The 22,469-nt window shown below is 44.8% G+C and overlaps 1 protein-coding gene across 1 annotated transcript in view; it reads left to right on the top strand.

Moving 5' to 3' along the window:
• Positions 1 to 350: 350 nt before the first annotated feature.
• The window catches only part of EIF3G (eukaryotic translation initiation factor 3 subunit G), a 37,370-nt gene continuing 15,251 nt past the window's right edge, over positions 351 to 22,469 (top strand). The window contains exons 1-7 of the mRNA XM_089653987.1: positions 351 to 498; positions 10,868 to 10,959; positions 11,051 to 11,139; positions 14,448 to 14,507; positions 17,374 to 17,478; positions 19,258 to 19,450; positions 19,535 to 19,642. Of these exons, the coding sequence (XP_089510113.1) occupies positions 479 to 498; positions 10,868 to 10,959; positions 11,051 to 11,139; positions 14,448 to 14,507; positions 17,374 to 17,478; positions 19,258 to 19,450; positions 19,535 to 19,642 (667 nt within the window). The 5' untranslated portion in view covers positions 351 to 478. The remainder of the gene's footprint in view (positions 499 to 10,867; positions 10,960 to 11,050; positions 11,140 to 14,447; positions 14,508 to 17,373; positions 17,479 to 19,257; positions 19,451 to 19,534; positions 19,643 to 22,469) is intronic.

Below are 22,469 nucleotides of genomic sequence, written 5' to 3'. Positions count from 1 at the left end.
AGACATTAATGGGACCATACTATGCAGTTCTTAGTGGGGAACCCCTCTAGTAGACATTAATGGGACCATACTATGCAGTTCTTAGTGTGGAACCCCTCTAGTAGACATTAATGGCCCATACTATGCAGTATTTAGCAGGGAACCCCTCTAGTGAACATTACTGGCCCATACTATGCAGTACTTTACGGGAACCCCTCTAGTAGACTTTAATAGGCCCATACTATGCAGTTCTTAGCAGGGATGCCCTCTAGCGGACATTACTGTGCTGTACACCTATCAGGAAGGCCCTCTAGCCCAGCCCCTCCTCCGTCCGTAGCAGTCACACGCTTCCACGTGACCAAGTCCTTCACTACCACAGAGTTGTGCAACCCGAGCGGCACCGGAAGTGTGCTCATCTCTCCGACTCCCCTCTTGTGTGTTGTGTCCGGTCCTGAGTTTCCTTTCAGCTTCCGGCGACGCCATCACTAAAGCCAGAGACATGCCGACCGGCGACTACGAGTGAGTATACCGGGGGAGGGGGACTGTGAGCTGCTGGTGACATCATGGTAGGCGACGGTGGAGCTATACAGAGCGGGGGGAGTACTGGGGAAGAAGGGTGGAGCGGGGGATGGGTGACAGCTGTGCGCTGAGACATACATGGATGGAGGGGGGTGGGAAATGGAGTAGTAGTGGGTCATGATGGGGTAGGGGGTGAGTACAGTATTGATGGGGATGATGGAGGTGGTAGTGGAAGAGATGGGGATGGCTGGGATGATGATGATTGGGGAGGGTGTTTAGGAGATGATACTGGTGTGTACAGTAGTCCTGGGGATAATAGTGATAGGTTCAGTAATGGAGGAGATGATGGAGTCAGTAGTGGTGAGGATGATGGGGGGGGGGGGGGGTGATGAGGGTGGTAGTGATGGATACAGTAGTACAGGGGGTGGTAGTGATGGGTATGGCTGGGGTTGTGAGTGTTGTAATAGGTGGGGATGATTGAGGTGGTAGCAATGGCTACAGTAGTAATGGGGGTGGTAGTGATGGGTACTGCTGGGATGGTGAGTGTTGTAATAGATGGGGATGATGGGGGTGGTGGTGATAGATATAGTAGTACAGGGGATGCTAGTGATGGGTATGTCTGGGATGGTGAATGTTGTAATAGTTGGGGCTGATGGGGGTGGTAGTGATGGGTACTGCTGGGATGGTGAGTGTTGTAATAGATGGGGATGGTGGTGATAGATATAGTAGTACAGGGGATGCTAGTGATGGGTATGTCTGGGATGGTGAATGTTGTAATAGTTGGGGCTGATGGGGGTGGTAGTGATGGGTATGGCTGGGATGGTGAGTCTTGTAATAGGTGGGGATGATGGGGGTGGTAATGATGGGTATGGCTGGGATAACGGGGGAGGTTGTGGCAGGCAAGACTAAAGGATAGGTTTACATTTTGGGAAAAAATAATGCAGAAAACAAATGTGCATTTATTTCTTTCCTAAGGAGTCTGGAAAGCATTGCATCTGTGATCAGTGGATCAGGGGTGCCAGGCCAGATTCCTGCAGACAAGCCCTGCAGCTTTCAGCCCGTGCCATAGTTCGGGCTGACTGTTTACAAGCTGCAGGGCTTGTGAATGAGCTACGGGGTCGTTCATCAGCGACCTCCACAGTCAGTGTTGCCAGCCTCCAGCAGAATTTGTTTTACCAAAAAAACATAGAAAATTACTGACAAAGCACTTTTATTTATTTATTTTTTTTTTTTTTTACTGATAACCTGAAAAATGACTCCTATTAAAAACTAAGACAATCGATATTTAAACCATATAGAGACAATATGTATACATTGGCAATACCCACAACAAGTATTCTCTCTGGTTTACACTTAAAATTCAACACAACATGATGAATTATCAGCTCCTGATATTTACAGACAGTTGTAAAAATCACTGATGTTTACAAACTGTTTGTAAATTTACTGATGGTTGGCAACCCTGCCCAAAGTCCATTCAGTATTAGAAGCTGTCAGCCACAAAGCCTGACTACTTGTAGTTCAAGTCATTTAGAAGAAACTGTGAATAAAGGACGTACCTGCATTATTTTCAAATAGCGACAGCAGGCGCAGGGAGAGGATCCCCGCTCGCTGTCACTGGGTGAGGGGGAGAGGCTGAAGCTGCTGGAACGTGTTAAATGCTCTACCCTAAATACAGGTGGAACCTGTTACATGTCCCAAAAGGTGAACCTATCCTTTATTGGTACCAATAGTGTTAAGTACAGTAGTACTGGGGATTGTGTAATGATGGGGGTTATGTAGTGGAGGAGATGATGTGTAGAGTAGTGGTGGACATGATGTGGGTGGTTGTAATGAATTGAGTAGCTGTGGCTGGTAATGATTGGTGTATATCCAGATAAAATGGTGCAGCGCTAAATGATAATACACGATTATTACACACAATATATGCTATTTCAAACTTATGCAAATACGTGATGTCACTCTGAAGGTGATCATTGAATATTTAAAGTAGTTCAATGTGATGATGTGGATCATATAGAGATCACAATTCCAGGTGAGTGGACGTCCTGATCCGGGAGTGATAATTGGTGCAAACCACACAAATGGGTGAAAAACGCACTCACCAGATGTGCGTTTAAGATACGCAATATATAATCCTGCGTCACCAGGCCATAGATCGGTCATCAGATCTCGGATCGGGTTACCCACGGATCACCATCCAGGTTCCACAGAAACAAGGTCACCAGAAACTGCTACCAGGTATCACCACCAGGGTCATGATTCCTCCAGATGGGCACTGCGAATGATAGCACTCACACAGAGTGCCCAATAAGAGACCACATAGCGTGATACTGCTTAAGGTACCTTTATTCAAGTATGGTGGGTGTATAGTACATAAAAAGAATTCCAAAAGTTACTGACCATAGATTCCAAGGTGTCCACCTGCGGTGGTTAGATGTCCTGTTGCTGCAGCCCCTCTGACGCGTTTTGTGCGATGCACATAGTCATAGGGATAAGGGCTTGCAACCTGGACATCTGTATTGGTGCTATTTATATTTGTGAATCATATTGCTGGGGATGGTTGTGATGGAGATGGTGATGAAAGGAACGAGGGGGGACAGTAGAGATGAGAATGGTCAGAATGATGGTAGACTGATAGTGGTGGGTACACTAGTACTGGAGATGATGGAGTTAATAGAGATTGGAGTGATAGTGGTTGGTTCGTTAGTACTGAGGGTGGGGGTGATGGAGCAGTAGGGGAGATGAATGGGACAGTAGTGATGGAAACGACGAGTGTTCATAACGGTTGGGGCAGGTGGTTTTGATGGGGTTGCTAGCAATAGGTACAGTAGTGGCGGACATGATGGGGGTGTTTGTAATGAGTTCAGTAATAATGGGTATGGCTGGGATGATATGGGTGGTAATTGTTGGGGCTGGTGCGTTTGATTGGAGTGATACTGGTGGGTACAGAAGTACTGGGGATAAGGGGGTTAATAGCGATGGGGTGGTTGTGGTGGGTGCAGTACTACTGGGTGAGGCGGAGCTATATTAGAGATGAATGGGATAGTCATGGGGATGATGAGTGTTGTAATGTTTGGGGTAGGTGGGTAATGGGGGTGCTAGCAATGCATTCAGTAGTGATGGACATAATGGGGGTAGCTGTGATGAATACAATAGTTACAGGTATTGCTGGAATAATATGGGTGGTAGTGGTTGGGGCTGGTGGGGTTGATGAGGGTGTTACTGGTGAGTATAGTTGTACTGGAGTTGAGGGGGTTAATAGTGATAAGTTCAGTAGTGATGGGACTAATGAAGCAGTAGCGGAGGAGATGAATGTGACAGTAGTCATGGGTATGATGAGCTGGGGCAGGTGGGTTTATAGGGGTGCTAGTGATGGGTACAGTAGTGGTGGACAGGATGGTGATGGTAGTAATGAATACAGTAGGTATGGCTGGGATGATATTGGTGGTAATGGGGATGGTGGAGTTGATGAGGATGATACTGGTGGATACTGTAGTACTGGGAATGGTAGTGATGCACCGATCAGTCATAACATCATCACCACCGACCATAACTCATTGAGCCATGGACACCACTGGACCTCTGAAGGTTTGCTGTGGAATGTGGCATCGAGCTGTCTGTAGCAGATCCTTTAAGTCCTGTGAGGTGGGGTATCCATGGAACGGACCTGTTTTTCCAGCAGTTTCCACAGATGTTCAATTGGATTTGTATCTGGAGAATTTGGAGGCCAAGTCAAGACCTTAAATTTGTCATGTTCCTCAAACCATTTTTGAATTCATCAGACCAGGTCACCTTCTTCCATTGCTATGTGGTCCAGTTCTTATGCTCATGTGCTCATTGTAGACACAGGAGAGCAAGGGCACTCTAAACGCTCTATGGCTACAAAGCTCCATACATGACAAACTGCGGTGCACTGGGTGTTCTGACATCTTTCTACCAAAACCAGCATTAACTTTTTCAGCAATGTAAGTTACAGTAGCTCTTCTGTTGGCTCAGATTACATGGCCATCCTTCCCACGTGCATCAGTGAGCCTTTGCTGTGCACATCCTGTCAGTGATTAACTGGTTTTCCTTCCTCGGACCACTCTTGGTCAGTCCTGATCTGCAGTTCAGGAACATCCCACAAAGCTGCAGTTTTGGAGATGCTTTGACCCAGTCGTCTAGCCATTACTATTTGGCACTTGTTAATCTCGCTCAAATCTTTGCGCTTGCCCATTGTTTCTGCTTTCATCACATCAACTTCAGGGACGATGTGTTCACTTGTTGCCTGATACATTAAACCTACTTTAAAATGCCATTGTATGGAAGTAATTAATATTATTCACTTGACTTGTCAGTGGTCATAATGGTATGGCTGATTGGTATAGTAGTGATGCAGATGGTAGTGAAAACAACAAGGGGGAATGGTAGTAATTAGTATGGCTACGATAACGGAGATCATGTAGCAGTTAGGGGTGAGGAGACCAATAATGGTTGCGTACAATGATAATGAGTACAGTAGTGATGGGGCTGATGAAGCGATAGTGAAGAAGATGATGTGGTCAGTAGTAACGGGTATGACTGGAACAGTGAGTGTTGTAATGGTTTTGACAGCTAGCAATAGGTACTGTAGTAGTGGACATGATGGGGTGGTTGTGATGAGTACAGTATTTATGGGTATGGGTGGTAATGGTTGGGGTTGGTGGAGATGATGGGGACAATGCTGGTGGGTACAGTAGTAATGGGGATGGTTGTATGGCTATGATGATGTGGGAGGTTGTAGATGTGGCAGGTATTGTTGATGGAGTACACAGTGGTGGGCACTGGAGTAGTGGAGACAATATGGTAAATAGTGATGGGTTCAGTAGTACTGGAGGTGATAGTGGTGGGTGCAGTAATGATGGGGCTGATGGGTTTGACTGGGATGATAAGTATTTTAATGGTTGGGGCAGATGGGGTTGATGGGGAGGTTGTGGTGATGGGTACAGTAATGATGGGGCTGATGGAGTGGTAGTGAAGGGGATGGTGGGTATGACTGGGATGATGGGTGTTTTAATGGTTGAGACAGGTGGTGTTGATGGGGGTTGTGGTGATGGGTACAGCAATGATGGGGCTGATGGAGTGGTAGTGAAGGGGATGATAGGTGTTTTAATGGTTGAGACAGGTGGGGTGATGGGGGTTGAGGTGATGGGTACAGCAATGATGGGGCTGATGGAGTGGTAGTGAAGGGGATGATGGGTATGACTGGAATGATGGGTGTTTTAATGGTTGAGATAGGTGGTGTTGATGGGGGTTGTGGTGATGGGTACAGCAATGATGGGGCTGATTGAGTGGTAGTGAAGGGGATGATGGGTATGACTGGGATGATGGGTGTTTGAATGGTTGAGACAGGTGGGGTTGATGGGGGTTGTGGTGATGGGTATAGCAATGATGGGGCTGATGGAGTGGTAGTGAAGGGGATGATTGGGATGATGGGTGTTTTAATGGTTGGGACAGGTGGGGTTGATGGGTGGTTGTGGTGATGGGTACAGTAGTGGCTGTGATAAGTACAGTAGTTATAGGTGGTAATGGTTGAGGTTGAGTGATTATTGGTGGGTACAGTAGTACAGTACTAGGGATGATGAGGGGGACAGTAGAGTTGGGTTTGGTCAGGATGTTTGAGGAGGGTTGAGTAATTACACAGACTCCTCCCCATTTCCATAGCCCCTCCTTGTTCACAGTCAGAAGTCACAGGAAGTTGTCAGCTCACAAGGTTTTTGATCAAATCAGTAGGTCTTTTTTGTGCTGATTGAACAGATTTTCCACCGAAAGTGTTTTGTATATAACTATCAGACCAAAAGGGAGCAAATATGTTCTTAGGGTTTACATACACTATAATGCTGCTGATAGTTGTAGTAGTTTGGGCATTGACTGCTGCAGGCGGGAGAGAGCGAGACAGTTTGATTAGTCATGTGTGGGTGGGTGAGATAAGAGGCTGTGGTGGCAGTAGATTATGCTGATTGTGATAGTGGGAATTGTGGCTGCTGGCAGAAGAGACACCAGGGAGCATAGTATACAAGGCAGAGAATATGAAACAGGAACCATAGTTTTATTTTTTTTTATTTATTTTTTTTAATGAGCTTCAGCTTGTATGAGAGCTGTTTGTACAGCAAGCTTTTGCAAAGCTTTTGGCGTACTGCAGTCAAGTTTGTTAATGTCTTCAGCCACTCTCCCTCTGCCCTATCGCAGAAATACTGCTACAGGGCGGTAAGGCTTCGCAAAATCGTGTGTGTGTGTGTGTGTTTTGCATTTCCGGGTACAGGTCGCGCACGCTGCCCTCTCTGCTATTGGCTGCTAGACATGTCAATCACCGGGTCCTGGCCGGCGATCCTCGGGGAAAGCTGACAGGGGAGAGACCTGGGTGTAAACAACACAGGTCTCTCTGCTGTCAGCATGGACCAGCATGCCCATGCTGACAGCAGAGAGACCTGTGTTGTTTACACCCAGGTCTCTCCCCTGTCAGCTTTCTCTCCCCTTTGTATTTCTCTGCACAGCAAAGCAGCATGTCTTCCTAGTAAACACACACAGCACACTTAACCCTTTGAGTTGCTGATCACCGCCATTACTAGTATAAAAAAAATAAAAATTCCAGTATATCTACCACCATTTGTAGATGCTATAGCATTCACATAAAGCAATTCATTTACACGTATTGGGATGTTTTAGCAAAGACATGTAGCAGAATACATTTTGGCCTAAATTTTTGAAGAAATTATTAGATTTTTAAAATTTTTTATTGGATATGTTTTATAGTAAAAAATATTGTTTTGTTTTTTTCAAATTGTCGGTCTTTTTTTGTTTATAGAGCAAAAAATAAAAATCGCAGAGGTTATCAAATACCACCGAAAGAAAGCTATATTTTTTGGAAAAAGAGGACATAAATTTAATTTATGTACAGTGTTGCTGCGCAATTGTCAGTTAAAGTGACGCAGCGCCGCATTGCAAAAAAATGGCCTGGTCAGGAAGGGGGATAAATCCTCTGGAGGGCAAGTGTTTTTTTTTTTTAAAATAAACATGTCTATACTTACCTGCTCTGTGCAATAGAATTGCATTCTCCTCTTCTCGGGTCCCCCACCATGCTCCTGGGTCTTCCTCTTTTGCTGGTGCCGCATTAGGAAGCAGATTCCTATGGGGGGGCACTCGTGTGGGCTTGCTCCCGAGTCCCTCTGCTGCACTATTGACACAGACAGCAAGACTTGGCCCCACCCCTCGCTCCTTTGTCACTGGAGTTGATTGACCGGTACGGGAGCCAATGGCTATCACTGCTATCAATCTGCCCAGTGAGCAGGGACAAAGCTAGGAGAGCCACAGCTCTCGCTGGATCGCCATGGGACTCCGGTAAGTATGGGGGGGCATTCTGTTACACAGGAAATCTTTTACCTGAATTCATTAGGGTGAAATGCCTTGAGGCTTTCAAACCATTTTAAAGTTTGTTGAAAACCTTCTGAAGCCTAGAAGGTTGTTTAGGGTGAAAGCCAGCATGAAAGTGATTGTAAGTGTACAATTTTTTTTTTTTTAATAACAAACATGTTATACTTCCCATCTCTGTGCAATGGTTTTGCACAGTGCAGCTCCAGTCCAGCTCTTGTGCGGTCCCCCGCCGGTGCTCCGGGCTCCTTTCCCCTGCTGAGTGCCCCCACAGCAAGATGCTTGCTATGGGGGCACTCAAGCATGCTCACTCCTGCTACTGTGCCTGATCCAAGGAGGAGGGAGAGAGCCAGGAGAGCTGCTGCTCTTGTGCACATCACTGGACCGAGATCGGGCTCAGGTAAGTATTGGGGGGGAGTACCAAACCATGCTTGTGGTGATTATTGGGACGGTTTACTGATGGGCATTCCAGCTATGAGAGGTCCTAGGTATGGACTGGAGGTGGGGAGGACCGTGTAAGTCCAAAGCCTGCCATGTATGGTTGTTGGTGCCATACTAAGGTAGTTGGTGGAGTGTCTCCCAGACCACAGGGAGGAACATTCGCGGTGTCACCGGAGATCACGCACCGGAAGTGACGACACGGCGTCAAGACTTTGACAAAACACAAACTGTGAAATGCACCCTCATGGTAACCAGGACTTCCCAGCAGAGCTTGGCAGAGAGACGACGGCCACCGCCGGCTTCCTTGTGGTCCACCAAGATCACTTCCGACGTGCTGTGATGTCACTTGCGGTGCACGATCTCCATTAACATCGCAAATGTTTCTCCCTGCAGTCTAGTAGCTGATCCTTCCAGGTCCCTCTTCCCAGGCTTCAAAAAATCACTGACAGATTTAAAAAAATAGCTTGCTTTTAGTGCAAAACAAATATTTCCAGCCCCATTAAATACATAATCTTCCTTGGAAAGATGGACTGCTTCCTGGCATCGTGAGGAAGACTTTGTGTGTTGCACATGTCACATCCGCAAGGGAAAGAGAAATACGTTTGCCACATTGCCATGCGTAGGCATTACCCACCACTGGTCTCCTGGCCTGTCACTCAAACGATGAAGTGTAAGTGGGTAGGGCAGGCAGGTAGGCTGAGACACCTTGGTCTGACCCCTACAAGTGGCTGTAATTGCATCACTCCTCATTGAGAACTAAACTACAGAGGGGAAGTTACTGCTGCAGGCCTGGTGTAGTGGCAAGTATAGTGACCACCAGGCTGAGAATATGGAAATGAAGGGGACAGAGCCTTATTAATGGATTTCTATGTACAAGACAAATGGTACAAAGCAGGGAAAAAATAAGATGACGCATAATAGCTCTGCCTTGGGTTCAGCTTTAAAGGACAGCTGTATGTTTTGTACACTAATGCTAACCCACCCCAACTCTTCTAAGGTGAACTGCTTTAAAGTGTTGCTGAACCCACAACAGTAAGATCGGTCTGTATATGCAGTAAAGAATGCTTGTTATACTCACTGTGGAACCTAATCCTCTGCATTATCTAAAAATGCTGTTTGATCCTGTCTTGTCTGATCCACCCACTCTCCCAGTGTTCCCCTCTTATCTCCCCATAAGACATATCCTGTGGAGACACACTGCACATGCTCAGTTAGGGGTGTATTGCTAGAGAGGTTTTTTTTTTTTGTTTCTTGGGAGAGTGCATGTGATCAGCACAGGGCAAATAGTGCTGTCCAGACAGAGGGCATGGGTTCATCCTCCTAGAGCAAAATGAAAACGCCTCCTACAAGCTTTAACATGTGCTCAGCTGGAGAATGATAGAAGTCACAAGACTGCTATATACTGCTGATGAGAAAAAGTATTTAGCAGTTTACACTTACTAAAACAACTGTATTTCCATGTTGTGTGTACTGTGGGAGATTAGATATAGTGAATGCAGTGTCTGGGGAGACCAGATATAGTGAATGCAGGGTCTGGGGAGACCAGATATAGTGAATGCAGGGTCTGGGGAGACCGGAAGTAGTGAATGCAGGGTCCGGGGAGACCGGATATAGTGAATGCAGGGTCCGGGGAGACCGGATATAGTGAATGCAGGGTCTGGGGAGACCGGATGTAGTGAATGTAGGGTCCTGGGGAGAGCGGATGTAGCGAATGCAGGGTCCTGGGGAGAGCGGATGTAGCAAATGCAGGGTCCTGGGGAGAGCGGATGTAGCGAATGCAGGGTCCTGGGGAGACCGGAAGTAGCGAATGCAGGCTCCGGGGAGGCCGGATGTAGCGAATGCAGGCTCCGGGGAGGCCGGATGTAGCGAATGCAGGCTCCGGGGAGGCCGGATGTAGCGAATGCAGGCTCCGGGGAGGCCGGATGTAGCGAATGCAGGCTCCGGGGAGGCCGGATGTAGCGAATGCAGGCTCCGGGGAGGCCGTATGTAGCGAATGCAGGCTCCGGGGAGGCCGGATGTAGCTAATGCCGGCTCCGGGGAGGCCGAATGTAGCGAATGCAGGGGCCGGGGAGACCACAGATAGTGAGTGCAGGGTCCTGGGTTTAGTAACACTTTAACTTCTCCCCAGATCCCTGCTGCTGTGTCACAGTTGCAACCTGCTCTGGTGTTTCTCTTCATTGGTTTGAATGAGCCTAAATATGGAGGATCCTGAGTCTTAACATTGCAGCACTAAAGAGGATTTGTTCAGTAGGCAGTAAACACCAGAGCAGGCCCCCATTGTAATACAGAGGTAAGTAATCGTGTTGGTTTTAGGATAGGAAAATGTGTAATTACTTGACTTTTAAGTTGTCATGCAGCAGCTGGAGGCTTAGATAAGGGTTGTGGTGGCAGCACCTATGTTCTAAATTGATGAGTGGGACTATGAGGCACTGATGCGAGATAAAACAAGGGAATGGTCCTCAGTTGGGTGTCATCAGTACAATAATGTTTACTTCACTTTTGTTCTTACTGAATAATTCTTATCTTCTACATTTCACAGTTCCAAGCCCAGCTGGGCTGATCAGGTGGAAGAAGAAGGAGAAGATGTGGAACCCTTAAGTCCAGCTATTGTGAAGGATCCTGGCTGTGATTGTGAGCAGGATTTATATGTACAAACTATCATTCAGATGCAGGCAGCTCTGTGTTGGGCACATTGTTTATCCCCTCTTTTTTTCTTCTCTAGTTGTCCTGGACACCCCACGAGAAGTTATCAATGGAAATATAAAGACCATCACAGAATACAAGCTGGATGAAGATGACAAAAAAATTAAGGTGAGTGCTCTGTGGCAGCTGTGGGACAGGGACTGTTGTTTTGGGTTGAGAACCATAGGGAGGATAGATAATGGATTTTATACTGTTCAACGAGGGGGTAGGACTCAATGGCTGGTTCCTTTACTAGCTGTTTTCCTGTATTTATCCCCTCTACTGTGTGACTTTGGAAATTCCATGAATGGACAGTGTGGTGGTAAGTGTGCATTCATAAACTCTGTTGATTCTACTCTCCAGAGGACAAAGGTGTGTGCCATCTGTGTTGGCACTGCACTAGTGGTTAATATAGAGACTTTTGTCCTACACATCCCATCCCTTATTCCTCTCCAGGTTCCCTCTAAAATGTCTGTTCTACTTCCATCACATATCGGTCCTCCCCCATTGAGAATCACGTGTTCTCTGCTTCCTCACTCTTCCTTTGGTTCCTGTATTGCCAACAAATGCTTCCATCCACCACCCAGTAGCTTCCCAAGGCAACACACAAAGTCTGTGACCCCCACCACCCGCTTGCCTGCTCGCCCTCCCTGAAGAGGAGAGAGACTCACTGCCACACCCTTCCTCAAGGCCACTCTTCCGCACAGTCCCGGTGTCCCTCGGAAACCTCCTCGACGCGATCACTACACTGGAACCAGTGCAGGACAACTAGCATCGCTGCCCCCCTGAAAAATGCCACCCAAGGCAAATGCCTTGTTTGCCTCGCTGCAAATACGCCCCTTCCCCCATCCCCTCACCATTAGTTTCCACAGCTCGACTCCCATCATTGGCTTCCATCAATGGCTTCCATTCCTCTAGCTTCTCATTCCATCTTTGGCCTCCATCCACTCCACCACCACTTCCTGTGCCACATCCCTTCAGCATCAGGTTCTGTTCCCTACACCCCTCCATCATTAACTCCCTCTTAAAGGCTCTGTACACATGGCATAAGAAGTTGAAAACTCTGTATATAAGTAAATGTGTCTGCACACATTTCAGCCCAGTTGTATGTTTGTGTAGTGGAACATTGCAGCAGTATAATTTGCTGACTTTCAATCATTTTCCCGAGGCCAAACTAAAAAGGAACGCATTAGACAGGTTAAAAAAAAGTCCTTATAAATTTCATAGGGATTGTGTGGTATATGAAATACATTTTTTTGTTCATTTATAGCACACCAAAAAACCCCCCAAAAAAACATCAAATGAAAAAGATTTGTATTAACCACTTGCAGACCACCCGCCTGCAATGTATTGCAGACGGGTAGCCCATGCACGCAAAGCGACATGCTCGTACGATGCCTGTTTCGGGCACGCATGTGTGCCCCTGCCCACCTAGTCCCGCTGTGATTGTACATAGCAGGAGTCTGTCAGCAAGTCCCAGGGAATGATTCACAGATGGGACCTGCTGATCGGCTGTGTGCAATCACAGCCCAGAGCTCTGTGTTGACAATCTATTAGTAAAAAGCACTACACTGTACAACTTTACACATAGTTAGGCACACATTGAACCCCTTGATCATCCTGGATGTTAGCCCCTTCCCAGCCAATGTCATTAGTACAGTGACAGTGTATAGTATTATCACTGTATTAGTGTCACTGGTGATGTCAGTGGCTGTTAGTGTCATATTTTCTTGCTGCACTATTGCAGTCCCATTATAAGTTGCTGATCACCGCCATTAGTAGCATACAAAAAAAATTCCAATATATATACCATAGTTTGTAGACTATTTAACTTTCACGCAAACCAATCAATATACACTTACTGGGATTTTTTTTTTTAATCAAAGGTATGTAACAGAATATAAAGAATAAATGGTGAGCACAAGACAAAAAAGGAAAAAGTAAAGCAGCTAGCACAACGTGTAAACCCTCTGTCTCCAACAAAACAAGACACTATAATATCAATGTGCAGTGCTAATAAAAATGTGTGTTATAATCAATGATGACCAGTGTGATAGTAAAAGAGAAAGGAAATATCATAAAAAAGAAATAGAGAACAGTGAATACTCCAATGAAGAAACAAAATGGATGATATAAAAATATATAAATCCGCTAAATATAATAGTCCCAAAAAAGTGATGTGATCAAATCAACAAAATGTAGTGACTTCTGTGACTTCCACACTGCACCTCCACCATAATGCACTCACCCAGAAGTAAGTAGCAAGCAAGCCCAGAGCGGAATGACACTAAGGGGTGTTCCTGCTTGTTCCTTCCGGTGACCCAGTTGAAGGTGGGATCTCTCCAGAACCCTGTGATACACCAAATGAACAATCAAGAGTAGAGTAGCCAAGTCTCCATCTCCAGCCCACGGTGAACCAAGGAAAGGGATTCCTCCTGGAGGAGAAGCTCATAGACTGAGCCCAGAGACAGTATCATATAGTGTAGTATGTTTTATTAAAAAGATAGCAACCACGTGGAGCATAAAATCATCAATGGATAAATAACACTTTCAGAGATGATCGCCGGACCATCCGCGTCCACATGATGGTCCAGCGGCCATCTTTGCAATTGCTTTTTATCCATTGATGATTTTATGCGCCATGTGGATGATATGCACATTGATATTATAATGTAACAAAATACACTTTGGCCAAAATTTAGGGCCAAGGGGGGAGAAGCAGAGGGGAAGCTGAGAATAAATGCAGAGCTTCTGCTGTAAATTCTGAGCATGAATTTCTCCTCAATGTCTGCAGCTATGTTGGTTGTTGAGGGCTTGTTGTAGGGTTATTTACTGCTTGTCAAGAATATGTAAATAACTGAAGGTTCGTAGCTTGGCCACTAGTAAACTTTAAGGTCCAGTCCACACTAAATGAATGGGCTGTTGTGCTCACGTTTCTCAGCGCATCTGCAGAGAAACCACATGGGTCTTTTTTTCCATACACCCGCGATCGCGCAAGAAAACCTGGATACGGTTGTTTTCGGGTGCGGGAACAGGTGCGATTACTGTATCTGCAACCAGCCCAAAGCCTGCGGGCTAATGTGAACCAGGCCTAAGTTAGGTATTTTGCTTTAACAGGATATGGAGCTGCCCTCAGGTGTTAGACAAACCTGCCTCCTCTCCCAGCAGCATCCCTTTGATTAATTAGTTTTTTCCAAATCAACCCAAGTCCTTTTCCATTCTGCTCCCAAGCAGTCAGACCCACATACCCTGCATTGCTCGGTCCACTAAGGTAGGTTAAATAGGGCTCTCTGAATATGTGTATCTTTATGATTGAACCATGGTGTCAGATGTGAGCATTGTGTGACACTGCAGGTGGAATCTAACTTTGTTGTGCCTGCTAAATGTGATGACACTCTCATTAGATCCTGCTGAATGGTTATCTTTGTTTCTTGCAGATTGTGCGAACATTCAAGATTGAAACCCTCAAAGCCTCCAAAGTAGTGGCTAGAAGAAAGGTGAGATGATTATTCTAGTGATGTACTCCAGTGAGATCTGGAATATATTGTAGAAGCAAGATTTTATTTTTGGTAATGTTGGAGCTCATACGTTTGGTTCTGGTCTGAATGTTTTTCCATCAATTTGTGGAAGTTGAAACATATTCCACACAAGAAATTTGCCTTAGGCTTGTACAAACAGATGTGGATGCAGAAGTACAGACAGTACCAGTGGTATTCACAATGCATATACACCCATACTCCAGTTAATCTCTTGGGCCAGCTGAAATAAACGTAATGTAATCAATTGCCAGATATTGCTCAAAGATGCATTCAATACACTGCTCACCTGTGTATGAAAAATCATGTGATTCACCACTTGTGATTTCCCCAGCGCTATCACTTAGGGGTGGGGAAAGACCTGTGTAAGCTTTGGTTGGTTGTATTTCTTTATTGCTGATGGCTGAATAGAGCAGTGGAGGAGAAACTTAAAGGTGAGTATGTGCAACTGCTTAGTCGGGTATTGACAAAGCACATGGTCACTTTATAGAAAGACTGTCACCTGACCATTTAGATCAAAGTGACAGTGCCTCCTGGTAGCCCAACCCCCATACCAGTCTGGAATATTCGCAATCCACACTCCAGACGCTGCTGAATTATAAAAATGACATCAAACTGTCATGATCTTCCAAGTATTTACACAGCAGCTGTATTTTGACCCATTCACTGTTGTTGCCAAGGTTTGCTGTACAAATCTAATTTGAGAGAAGCATGGGGTCTGCCATTGTTGACCTCCCTCTATTCTTTTGTTTTCTTGGCTTTTGAATTGATGCTTTGACTTTTTGGGTCGCTAGCTTGCACCACTTACTTATATCTGCAAAGTCAGATGTCCTTATCTACTTACTTTTTCTAGGTCAATGACCCAAAGCACTGAAGCATGAGGGTCAATATGACAGTAAGGCACCTAGCATTTTCAGGAGATATTCAGAATGACAACCTCTGTATTGCTCTCATGATAGGTTTCCATTAAAAAATGCTCCTAACCATCCAATATAAAATATACATTCCTCCATAATATAGTACATTTCATGTTCCCAGCCTACAACCTTTGTCTTTCAGCCATTTGTAATGCCATACCTTTAAGAGACGCTGTCACCTTGTCCATGCAGGGCAATATGACAAAAGGGTGCTCTTGAATGCACTCCTCCTCACCTTGAAAGCACTCCTGTTCACCCCTATCACCATTGCAGCTAGTGACAACACACTTCCAGGTACGGGCTATTGTGACCTCTTGATAGTGCTCAGGTATAGCAGCCAATTGCAAGACCAGAGCATTGCCTCGTGACCAAGGTAGAGATGTCATCTCTCCCCTTGATCACCAACACCAGAGATTTTAGTAAGATGGATGGATGGAGCAGCAGATGTTCTGAAAAGCTGTCTATTAGTGGGTCTTGGGGGCTCCATTGTAGAGACACTTTCACTTTACCCTGCATAACTACTTTCATTTACAAGTATATGTTGAAATAAAAGTAACATTATAGTGCAGTTAACTGACTGTAAATTAGTTACAGGGATGTTGAATTTCTGTCGCCCAACGCCCGGGACATGTAGTTCCAGGCACCGGGCAGGTAGTTTTTTTTCTACCTTTAGCCCTGCTGCGGGCAAGCAATAGGGCTCACCTGTCAGCGCTGCCGCAGAATGCTTCCACACAGTGCCAGCCTCTCCGCGCCCGGGCCTGGAGATAGGAATTCAACATCCCTGTAACTAATTTACAGTCAGTTAACTGCACTATAATGTCACTTGCAATGTGCACCATATTACATTCAGTGGAGCAGAGGGGAGCCATCCAGGGTCTTTTAGACCTTGGATGTCTCAAAGAGAACCTGTTACCAAAAATCATCACATAGGGGACTTTGTCCCCTATGTGATGAAAAAAAAAAGTGTTTTTTTATTGTACAAAATGTTACATCCAAGCACATACCAGGCCGCCACCCCCACATATACGCACGTACAAACGTAAGAGCACACGCTGGGGCGCATACGATTGAAACAGTCGATTGCGATACACATGTCACATATCACCGCGCATGCCAGCATGAGAGCAATAATTCTAGCATCAGACCTCCTCCATAACACTAAACTGATGACCTATAAAGAGCTTTAAAAGCACTGAAGTTTGTCGCCATTTTAGAAATGCGCACAAATTTAAGGTTTGACAAGTTTTTATTTTACAAAAAATAGGGTAATTTATTGCTTTTGTGTCCTAAAATCAACTTACTTGTATTTTTTACTACAATTTTGCGGTAAAATCATGCAACATAAAAAAATGGAATTACCACTATTTTATTCTCTAAGGTCTCTGCTTTCAGAAATATATCATGTTTGGGAGTTTTGTGTAATCTTCAGGCCTAAAATAATTTTTTTAAATGTGTGCAAAAACGGCTCTGGCAGCGAAAAGGATAAAGTATAAGCCCTGACCCACCCTTTCCTGACGAGCAGCCAATCAGTGTTCATCACATTGCAAGGTCTCCCCCCTCCCTGCTAGTCCCCGGGTGCGGTGCTGGAGACAGGCAGGGAGGGGAGGAGGAGATATACAGTGCAATGTTAAAAATATTACAGTTTAAGTCACCATAAAGCCTCTTTTGTTTTTAAAAACCCCAGATATTCCTAAAATATGGTTTTGGTAAAAAAAAATATCTGGACAAGTAGATTGTCATGAGGGACAAGTCGATTGGGGCCCTGATTTAGTCCCTGGACACGTCGTTTTTTCAAAAATTTCCACACCCAAGTTATTGGTTTACTTTTTTTTTTTAAGTATTCTGCATGGTTTTACAACTGGATTTCCTGTGAAATAAGTGATTCAATGTCTCTCTGCCTTCTTGTTCAGAACTGGAAAAAGTTTGGAAATTCTGAATATGACCCACCCGGACCAAATGTGGCCACTACTACAGTCAGCGACGATGTACTGATGACCTTTATCACAAACAAGGAGGTGAGCTGCCCATGCTGCAACACTTGGGGTCATGGACCCGCAACATGCATGGGCATTTTCAAGTGTCTGCCCCAAATGTCTGTACTGACAGGTTCTCTTTACATCTTAAAGGAAAAACAGCTGCAACAATTCCAGTGCTGGCGTAAAAGGTTAAATGATCTTGGTAAAGCCCCAGCTGATACCTGAGATGTGAGAATGAACTCCAGTGTAACATTTGCACCCTGAGGGTGTGACAGGCAGTGCACACAGAGGAAAGGCTGCAGAGTTAAGGCATTTGTAGACCTGTGCATTTCGAACAGTAACTCGACTTCATAACATTTCTATCCTGGATTAACTGAGATGGAATTGAAGGATGTCTAAGCTAATGAACAAAAATGTAATCTTTTACAGGTTTCCAATCCTTGGACTAATAAAAAAAAAAAAGGAAACAAAAAACTAATATAGCTAAAAAAACAAATAAAGCTACTACTTTTAAGCACCTATTCAGCAAGTGCAGAAAATACCGGTTGATCCTACCAGAAATCCATTGTCCTCATAGCTTTCACTGAAGTGAAATCTCAAAAAAATGTATTGGCCCTCCCAGCTGTCTTCTGTAAAAAAACAAAAAATCATCCATATGTGAGGGAGATAGGGGAGTTTGTAGTTTAAAACAGAAGAGCAGCCCAAGGTGACAACATCGCTGCTCCTGATATACAGTACAGTGAGGGACAAGAAGTGTGCTACTGGCAGTATCACTAGTTGAAAATATAGGGAAAAAGTGAAAACCATTGCGGCAACCATATCTAAGAATTGGAAAGCTGCGTTATATTACCTTTTTGCTTTGGGGTTTAATAGATTTATCCTAAAGATTGCAGATTTGTTGTTAGGCTACTTTTTCATATTGTTAGGTCGCAAAATTACAGTAACACAAAAAAGGACTTTGTTGTTGTTATGAAAAACAAGAGCTGCCATTGCTAACAACCCATAGAAAAAAAAAAGGCACTGACTTGGAAAGTTGATTTGATTTGGAGACAATTAAAATGGTTGTAAAGGTTCAGGGTTTTTTATCTTCATGCATTCTGTGCATGAAATTAAAAAACCTGTGTGCAACAGTGCCCCCAGCCCCTTAGCCCCATCCTGATCCAGCCATGTGCACGAGATCCTCAACTCTCCCCGGTCTCTCCTTCCTCATTGGCTGAGACAGCAGCGGTAGCCTTTGGCTTGCACTGTTGTCAATCACAGACGGCCAATAAGGAGAGAGTGGGGGTAGGGCTGAGCTGCGCTCTGTGTGTGAATGGACACACAGGGAAAACGGCTTGGGAGCAAGCCTGCTTGGGTTCCCTCATAGCAAGCTGCTTGGTGTGGGGGCACTTGGCAGGAGGGAGGGGTCTGGAGCAGCAGCTGGGGACACGAGAAGAGGAGGGTAAGGGCTGCTGTATCCAAAACCAATGCATAGAGCAGGTAAGTATACCATGTTTGTTTAAAAAATATCACCTTTACTGTCACTTTAAGCAACTAGAATTTTCAAAAAGAGGGTTTAGAAATGGTGACCAACTTTTCTGAGTTTAGATTGCTTTTAATGATGTAGAAGGTTAGTAGGTTGGGTTTTGTGAATGACTCACATGCAGGGCACAGGCTTCCTTTGATGAGATATCTGGTTTCCTTAAATGACTTGGAAGGTTAGGAGGTTGGGTTGTGTTACTGACACACATGAAGGACATAGGTTTCCTTTAATGATACAGCAGGTTAGGAGGTTGGATTATGTGATTGACTCTACCTGATGTTCTGCTAATTTTCTAGGATCTAAATAACCAAGAGGAGGAAGACCCCATGAACAAGCTGAAGGGTCAGAAGATTGTGTCTTGTAGAATTTGTAAAGGAGATCATTGGACCACAAGGTGTCCATACAAAGACACTCTGGGCCCCATGCAGAAAGAGCTGGCCGAACAGCTGGGTCTATCCACAGGAGACAAGGAGAAAGCTCCAGGGGCTGGTCAGTACTGTCAGTTATTAGAAGCCTGAAGGACATGTTATGACCACCAATAACTGCTAATCATGGATTATATTTTCCTCACAGAACCGGAACCTGCTCAGGCTCCAGTTAGCAAAACAGGAAAATATGTTCCTCCCAGCCTGAGAGATGGAGGGAGCCGAAGGGGAGAGTCCATGCAACCTAACCGTAGAGGTGAGTTACCGGATAATGCTCGCAATGGGAGGGGCTTGATATGTCAGAAGGTACATGGTTCAGTACCAGTTAGTTTACTCATGAAGGACTTAAACACACTGTTGGCAGTAAGATGTGAAATGAGGAACAAAAGAAGATCAAAGTTCAACCAATTCTAATACTGCTAATGTGAGAGCAACAATTCCAGCAAAGCAACTGCCAATTTATCCTCAGAAACCCATCAATGGCAGTGAGATAATTCCCTTGATCACCCACTCTACTGAATAGAAAGCTGATCTCCAGGCACAACTGTATAGACAGATGAAATGCTTATAAAGGAAATATTTTACCTGCCAAAAGATTTGAATTTCTTTCTACCCAGCCATGGGATTTACACTGCTCTGCCACACAGTATAGCCCTGTCTGAGAGGGCGGGAAACTCGATATCTGTTTACTGCAGTTCACGAACACTTAGGACACAATCACCCCAGTGCAGTACGGTAATGCACACTATTGAACGTTACATGCGTGTGGTATGGTAACGTACTGTGGTGGCATTTGTTATGAATGGCACGCCAGCGCAGTGCACCGTAACGCACTAGTGGATTTTGCACTGTGGTAGCCAAATTTAAATTTTTGGTCTGTTGTGGTGCATAAGCCAGCCCATTCAAATGAATGCACACAATGCATGTTACCGCATGATATATCTGTGCAGTAAGCGGATCACCTTGCAGTGAAATGGGCCTTACTGTTCTTGTCCCCTCCTCCAATCTGTGACTGGACAGTGAAAAGAACAGCAGCAAACTGATGAGCTCATCTTTCTGTCACTCTGCTCTCTTCTAGCAACACGTTACTTGTTGACACATGAACATTTCATCACAACTTCTCCCTTTACAGTCTGAGCTCTGCTGTACAGCAGATTTAAAAAAAGACTGATATCAAATAAAATTCATGTGCTTGCAGTAAACAAATGACACACATACATTATGAAATTTATGTTTATAACAAAAGTGATCCTGATGCATATCTAATACATGCCAGCATCCCCAAAGTGCAGAATTATATAGGAGAAAACAGCCCCCCTAGATGGGACTTTAAAGGCATCACCATTCCTAAATAGCATCCAATGCGTTTCAGACTAAGTCTACTCCTTCTTCAGGGTCTAGACTCTGTGCATGAGACATTTAGTTTCTAAAGGCTGAAACATATGTATTACAGTCATAAAGTAATTATATTAACAGTTGTAAACAATATTGTATAAATGTTAGAAACACATTACTCACAGCTTACTATGATGGAGACCAAGTAAAAAAAAATCAATGAATGAAATTCAGTCATTGATATTTTTTTACTTTGTCTCCATCATAGTAAGCTGTGAGTATTGTGTTTCTGACATCTATACAACAATATTGTTTACAACTGTTAATATAATTTATGACTGTAATACCTACGTATTACATGTTTCAGTCTTTAGAAACCATATGTCTCATGCACAGTGTCTCGACCCTGAAGGAGTAGACTTCCTCTGAAAAGCGTTGAATGCTATGTTGACATAATTTTGTATGGTACCATTGTACTTATTTACTAAATTACCACCTATTCAATGTTTTATGGCTATTATTTATCTATGTTCAATAAAGATTGATGTAACTTTTACTCATTTTGGTGATGCCTTTAAAGTCCCATCTAGCGGGGGTGTTATCTCCTATATAATTCATATGAAATTTGTTAGTCCATCAATAAAATACATGAATAGGTAGGAGCTATATCAATTGCATATAATAAATTTAAAAAACATATGAATGATGTAGTGAACGCTGTACAGCATCTTTCAGATGATGTTCCTGTACAAAAAAAAACTATATATATATATATTGACGATTATAGTGACAGTCCCATGAAGATGTAGTCTCGTAGACCAAAAATGTACTCTTTCACCACGTGGAGACTGTAACTGAATGGCTCACTCACCAGAAAAAAACGCAGTTATTTACCTGTTAACTGTATTTCCAGGAATCTTCTAGGACAGCTCACTTGAGAGATAGGGCTCCTCCCAGGAAACACCCGCTCCACCTTTTTTTCCCCTTTATAGGCGTCCTCTCTCCCATTGGCCCCCAGTATAAGAATATGACCGAAGGCCTAGGAGAAAACAAAGAAGAAAACCGGTAATAAAGACATCCCCCATAGGTTCGCAACATACCTGCACATAATTGTGTGATCAAACAGTAATCGGGGGGGAGTTACGCTGTCCTAGAAGATTCCTGGAAATACAGTTAACAGGTAAATAACTGCGTTTTCCCGAGTCATCTTCTAGGACAGCTCACTTGAGAGGAGTAGAATAGAAATACGTACATTAGGGCGGGCACCCTGCTTGTAGGACCTTCCTGCCAAATGCCTGGTCCTTGCTGCCGATCAGATCCAGCCTGTAATGCTTAGTGAAGGTGGCGAAACTGGACCACGTTGCGGCTCTGCAGATCTGTCCGGGGGAGGCCCCCCCTTTTTCCGCCCTGGAGGCCGCAGTGGCCCTCGTGGAGTGGGCTTTTAGGCCGGGCGGTGGTGACAGGCCTGCCGACTTGTAACCTTCCGAAACTGCCTCCCTGATCCATCTGGCGATGGTGCCCTTGGAGGCACCGTCCCCCTTCCTTGGCCCCTGGAATAGGACGAAAAGCCGGGACGAGTGTCTCCATGTCTTCGTGCGTTCGATGTACGTGATCAAACACCGTCTAACGTCTAACCTGCTATAGTCCTCCGCGCTGCCCGGATCGGCCTCCAGGGAAGGTATTACTATTTCCTGAGATCTATGGAAGTGTGACGCGACCTTAGGTAGGAAGGCCGCGTCCGTGCGGAG

The sequence above is a fragment of the Staurois parvus genome, unplaced genomic scaffold, assembly GCF_062004578.1.
Source record: "Staurois parvus isolate SC_StPar_1 unplaced genomic scaffold, SC_StPar_1.0 ptg000732l, whole genome shotgun sequence".
Lineage (NCBI taxonomy): Eukaryota > Metazoa > Chordata > Amphibia > Anura > Ranidae > Staurois > Staurois parvus.
Note: the sequence above shows the minus strand (reverse complement) of the source record. Positions and strands in the feature narration are given on the sequence as shown.